This window comes from Aedes albopictus, chromosome 3, assembly GCF_035046485.1.
Source record: "Aedes albopictus strain Foshan chromosome 3, AalbF5, whole genome shotgun sequence".
Classification (NCBI taxonomy): Eukaryota; Metazoa; Arthropoda; class Insecta; order Diptera; family Culicidae; genus Aedes; species Aedes albopictus.
In genome coordinates this window covers 139,680,109-139,686,307 of record NC_085138.1, presented here as the reverse complement: position 1 = coordinate 139,686,307, position 6,199 = coordinate 139,680,109, and the positions used below count along the sequence as shown (strand labels likewise).

The window sequence follows — 6,199 nt, the reverse complement described above, 5'->3', positions numbered from 1 at the left end:
GACAGACAGACAGACAGACAGACAGACAGACAGACAAACTCTCGTGTCCCTTCGTATTTCGCAGAGGATTACGATGAGGTGTCGGTTTTGGTTTCGCTGATGATATTGATAATATAGCTTGCAAATTTGAGACTATGGCTGAAACGTACCTCCGACTAAAGAATGAAGCCAGGTGATTCGGATTAGCCATTAATGTGTCGAAGACAAAGTACATGATGGCAAAGGTGATGGAGAAGGCGAATGAACCACGAGCTGCATCAGCTGTTGAGAAAACCAGCCATCGTCAACACCGCGAATATCGGAAGGCACAGACGCACAGCCATGGACCGCGGTGAATGGTGATGACTCCTACGTACAGCAGAGGACGCTCAGGCCTTAGTCTGGCCGGTAAGGTAAGGTTAGATAAGGTAATGGACTAAGTTAACTTCTCCGCTTCGTTGTCAGCTTAGTTCTCACCAAGACACCAAGGTACTCTATGCCCAAGGAAGTCAAGGAAATTTCCTACATGAAAAGCTCCTAGACCGACCGGGAATCGAACCAGTCACCCTCAGCATGGTCATGCTTAAAACCCACGCCTTCATAGCTGTGGCTATGTTTTGCTCATGCCCTTTTTATGAAGAATATTACCAAAAGTGCATAATTTATTTATTTATTTATTTATTTGTCTAATCAACATGCTATAAGAAGCCCCAATGATGTTACTTAATTCTAAGATTTAAAGTACAAAACTTACAGTCACATATAAAACTTACATACTAACAATGGATAGTCAATTGATACAATACAAATTATAATCGAAACTACACATACAAAAACAAAAAGCAGTATACAAAATAAACACTAAGTAGACCTTGAAAAAAACAGACTGAATCTCCGACGAAGTATTTGACGAGACACGTTAAAATCAAACAGTGAAGAAACTCTGTTGAAATTACGCTGCAGCCCATTGACACTCCCGAACATGCTGTAGTTCGCCCGGTTCAAAGGCAGCCGCAGCATGTAGTTGTTGCGAAGAGCACGAGGTTGGACATTGATGTCTATTTGACCTAGGAGAGCGGGACATTCGATGCGTCCCTGCAGAATATCTGTTACCAGTAAAGCCCTGGCAGTATCTCTACGGGTCGACAGCGGTTCCAAGTGGATTAGCTGACAGCGGCTTTCGTAACTTGGTAAACGATATGGATTGTTCCAAGGCAAACGTCGAAGAGCGTACCTTAAAAACCGTCGTTGAACGGACTCGATCCTTCCGACCCCATTATTGTAGAACGGGTTCCAAACAACCGAGCAGTACTCTAGTATGGATCGAGATAGGGCACAGTACAAGGATTTAAGGCAATAGACGTCCGTGAACTCTTTAGCTGTTCTGAATATGAATCCCAGTACACTCGAAGCTTTCCCGACGACATAGCTGATATGCTTTTTAAAGGAGAGCTGTTCGTCCAATACTACACCAAGGTCTTTGATATGACTAACACGTTCAATTTGGGTACCTGACAAATTATAATTGAACATTACAGGTCGTTTTTTGTTCGAGAACGAGATCGCCGAGCACTTAGATGGGTTGACTTCCATTCGATTTAAGGCACACCATTCAGCAAATGCATCCACCTGTCGTTGAAGGAAATAGCAGTCTTCAATTGAGCGAACACGAAGGTACAGTTTTAGATCATCCGCAAAGGATAATCGCGGTCCTTCGATCACAATGTTTACATCGTTGAAATAGATCAAAAAGATCAGCGGTCCTAAGTGGCTGCCTTGTGGGATACCAGATGTTGCGGCAAATGAAGAGGACTGACAATCACCTATAACGACAGACAGGCGCCGACCAGTGAGGTAAGATTGAAACCATTGCAGCAGGGGGCCATGGATTCCCAACCGATCTAGTTTAGCTACAGCAATACGATGGTGCAATTTGTCAAATGCTGCAGTCAGGTCGGTGTAAATAGCGTCTGTTTGAACGCGCTTCGACATGCTCTCGATGATATGGGAGGTAAGGCACAGCAGATTGGTGGCCGTAGAGCGACCCGGCATGAATCCATGTTGGTCGGAGCTAATATACGGTTTGCAGTGAGCGAATAGCGGGTCCATGATGACGATTTCAAACAGTTTGGCAATGGCACAGAGCGAAGTAATGCCGCGATAATTGCCAACCTCTTGTCTGCTCCCCTTTTTGTGGACTGGAAACATGTGTGCAAACTTCCAGAACGTTGGAAATAGGCCAGTGGATGCGGAGAGTCGGAAAACGTGAAGCAATGGTAACAGAAGGTTGTTGATTTGCATCTTAAGGAACGCCGACGGAATACCATCGGGACCCGGATTGTACGACGTTTTGAGTTTTAAGGCAGCCCTGGCAATCATATTCTCGTCAATGTCAACGCTGCTCAACGATTGCCCAAACTGTGGAACTGTGCTAGCGGCACGTGCGACGTGATTATCATCCAGCTCCTCGTCGACGAAAACACTAGCAAATTTGTCGGCGAAAAGGTTACATATATCTTGCGGAGAGGAAGCAACTTTGTCATTGAGTGCCATAGAAGCTGGCAAACCAGATTCGCGACGCTGTTCATTCACGAATTTCCAAAACTGTTTAGGATGGGATTTGAGCTTTCTCTGAATGCCGCGTTGGTAACGTAGGAAGCATCGCTTCGCAACTCGTTTATACTCGTAATTGATCCTCACATAGTAGTTCCGGAGTAACAGTGTGCGGTGTCTGGTGAATTTCCTCAGGGCGGCCCTCTTACCAGATTTCAACGAACGGAGCTCACTTGTTTCCCATGGAGGACGCGATGTATGACGGTGTAGCTTCTTAGGAACGTGTCTGTCTATAACATACGTCAGCACATTGGACAGAGTGCGAGCAGCAGCTTCGATGTCCTCGGTATCTAAGATATCGCCCCAATTAAGACCAGCTAACAGTTCGCTGATGCTGCGATGATCAGCCTTGCGAAAATCGTAGGAAACGGCAATCGGAGAAACAACGAATTCAATTGGCAACTTTGAATTGATGGCTAACAGCAAAGGAGGATGGTGGCGTGTTAATTTCACTAGAGGGGTCGGAGCTTCGCATATGAGTGGGGCGATGTCCTGTGCACCAACGAAGCAGAGATCCAAGCTGCGGTTGTTTTGGTTGAAAACGTGGTTGATTTGAGAGAGCGCTGCAGCACTGTAGTTGTCCAAAAGGCAAGACGCGAAAGAGTGAATGACGGAGCGGTCTACGTCAGGATAGAGAAAGCCATTGCATGTTCTGCTCCACGTGATTTCAGAGAGATTGAAATCACCCATCACAACAATTTCATCCCTGGGTCTAGCGATTTCCAGAATAGAGAACAATGACTGCCCAAGCAGCACATAAGTCACAAAGGAGTATCGACAGCGCAAGTTTTTGGTTGTACAGGAGTTGAATTCATGTAATTCTAACCCAATGGCAAAATAACTTGAAAATGACTCGTGTCCAACCAAAAACCTGCGCTGTCGACAATCCTTTGCAACATGTGTGTTGCTTGGGTGGCAATGTGATTCCATAAGTGATACTTCACGTTTGCGATCAGGTGGAATATACAGCGCACAGAGAAACAAGGAGCGATCAGCCAGCTTGATCGATGCCCACACTTGCTCTAAACCAATCCAAGAGGGGTTATCAACTCTTCTCGCTTTGAGCCTACAATTAACAGCTATTAAGACACCCCCGCCTGTTAGTTTTTTGCTGTTCTCAATGCTCCTATCACACCGGAAAACCTCGTATTCGTCACCAAAAATTTGGTGGGAAAGCGTTCGTGCATCCAACCAAGTCTCGGTGAGAACGATGATGTCGTAGCAACCACCGGAGATAGCAACACGGAAATCCGCGACACTACTGTTCATACCGCCAACGTTCTGATAGTAAACGGTTGTCTCTTGATAACTGCTGGGCGAGGGAGCTCTAGATGACGACGAAGTTGATGCGACGGTTGGACCATCAGTTAGACAACTGGAAACAACACGTATTTCAGTGCATGAGTTGCTCAAAGGGACGTTGTACTTGCCTGCACAAGAGTTTCGGAAGACCTCTTCACCGACACCACACACAGGACCGGGACGGCTGCAGGTCGCTGGCGGGAGGGGCTCGACTGTGGTGGGCGGATTCAAGGCTTCCAAGGTACTGGAGGCAGGCGTGCGTCCCGGTGGCTGGAGCGAGAAGAGATGACGGACGTTGCGCGATGCGGGTGGGCTGGAAACATCATACACTTGAGAGCACGAATAGTTCGTTAAAGCGTTGTACTTGCCTGCGTATGAATTTCGGAAGACCTCATCGCCAACACCACACACAGGACCGGGACGGCTGTAGGTCGCTGGCGGGAGGGGCTCGACTGTGGCGGGCGGGTCTGAGGCTTCCAAAAGGCTGAGGGCAGGCGTGCGTAATAAACGGCATCTGCATGGTTTTGGTGCATTTTTAGTGTATTGTAAAAAATACAACACCGCGAAAACTGAAGGGTTAAGGCTATTCTTAAAAAGTTGATGTTTTCTCTAGTGTTTGCGTATACCACATGTTCAGACACCTTTTCTCTGTTTTCACTGTTACTGACTGTACAGACTAAACCAACATCATAATTTGTATACAACATGACCGCTATGGTGGCTTAGCTTTGTAACCAAACACCTCTTGCATTCCAATTGCGATGATCATTTCAAGCAATGATCACCGAAAAGCTGCCTATCGTATTACAGTTTTGACGAGAATTAGTGCTACATATAAATAATTGAATTGAGTTTCAACAGTTTTCTTTCCATTCATATCTTTTCAGAATAGTGATCATCAACTGCTTACTGCACTGGAAAATTGGGATTTCTTTTATTACTTACTATTTCAGCTTCATCAATCAAAACTATGAGGTACTAAGCTATTCCAAATGATTCTTTTAGGCAGGCACATGTCGCTTCAAACCGGACCTAGCCATCTGCAACATCAGCGATTGGGGCATTCTACCGAAGAAAGAGGAAGCACTGGCATTCGCCTTGTGGAAGATAGGACCGATTGCCGTCAGTGTGAATGCTGAGCCGAAATCGTTCCAGTTGTACCAGTAAGTTCCAAAATCCACATTCCTTTAACGCAGAGAAGTGCTAAAAGGTGTGACTTTCTTCCATCTAGGTCCGGTATTTACGACAGCCCTGATTGCGTTAGTACGAAACTGAACCATGCCATGTTGGTTGTGGGTTACACTCCGCAGTATTGGATCATCAAAAATTGGTGGGGATCGTGGGGTGAGAATGGCTACATGAGGATTGTACGTGGGAAAAATATGTGCGGGATCGCGAACTTTGCGGCATATTGTACGATCAAGTAAGATTGAATGATGATACAAAATTGATTTGTGTGATTCAGTTTGTAGATTTATTATTGAGATTTATCACCATCACAGTTGAAGTGTAGTATAACACAATAAAAAAAAATAACCTAAGTTAATTTGCCATAATACACACATATATACATACATACATAAACTCATTTGGTCAATACTTGGCTCAATATCACATTAAGGACAAGACATAAACAACAATACTCGGTTCGTGGCTGTCGCTCTCCATCCTCGGCACGCTCAATGCTCGCCAGGTCGTGATCCACCTGGTCTGCCCATCGGGCTCTCTGCGTTATACGCCTTCTTGTACCAACCAGACCAGCGGCGAACACCAACTTTGCAAGGCTGTTGTCCGGTATTCTTGCTACATGCCCTGCCCATAGTATCCTTCCGGCTTTGGCCATCTTCTGGATGCTGAGTTCGTTGTAAAGTGCTGCGAGCTCGCCCGGATAAAAACTAACCATAGGGTGTTTGGTGAAAATCATTCCTGCACCATACAGTGTACCAGCTACAATAAAGTGTATTGTAATGAAATGGTTCGCTATATTATACATTTACATTGGATTTTTATGTAACAATATATTAAACTGTTTTTCTTAAGTTTGAACCATTCACTTTTCCGAAACATTATTTTTCCGTGAATTTTCAATTATTTATTCAGTTTAAGATTTTTTCCGTGTTTTGTTTTGTTGATGTTTGTGACTTTTTTGATGCAAAGGAAAGGAAAAAGAAAAAAAGTGAATAAGTTGAAACATCAATTTAAAGTCAATAACATGCTTAAATCAGTGGTAAACCAGATGTCCTAAGAACTGCAGGTCCAAGCAGGGGTCCAAGAGATATGGCGGGCTAGGTGTGTAGAGTGCGAT

At 44.9% G+C, this 6,199-nt stretch overlaps 1 protein-coding gene across 1 annotated transcript; it reads left to right on the top strand.

Moving 5' to 3' along the window:
* The first annotated feature begins 4,671 nt into the window (after positions 1-4,671).
* On the top strand, positions 4,672-5,321 carry LOC115261817 (procathepsin L-like). Its single transcript, XM_062857518.1, has 3 exons — positions 4,672-4,695; positions 4,900-5,057; positions 5,126-5,321. Exons 1-3 carry the CDS (start codon positions 4,672-4,674, stop codon positions 5,319-5,321), a joined length of 378 nt encoding a protein of 125 aa, XP_062713502.1.
* The last annotated feature ends 878 nt before the right edge of the window (positions 5,322-6,199 follow it).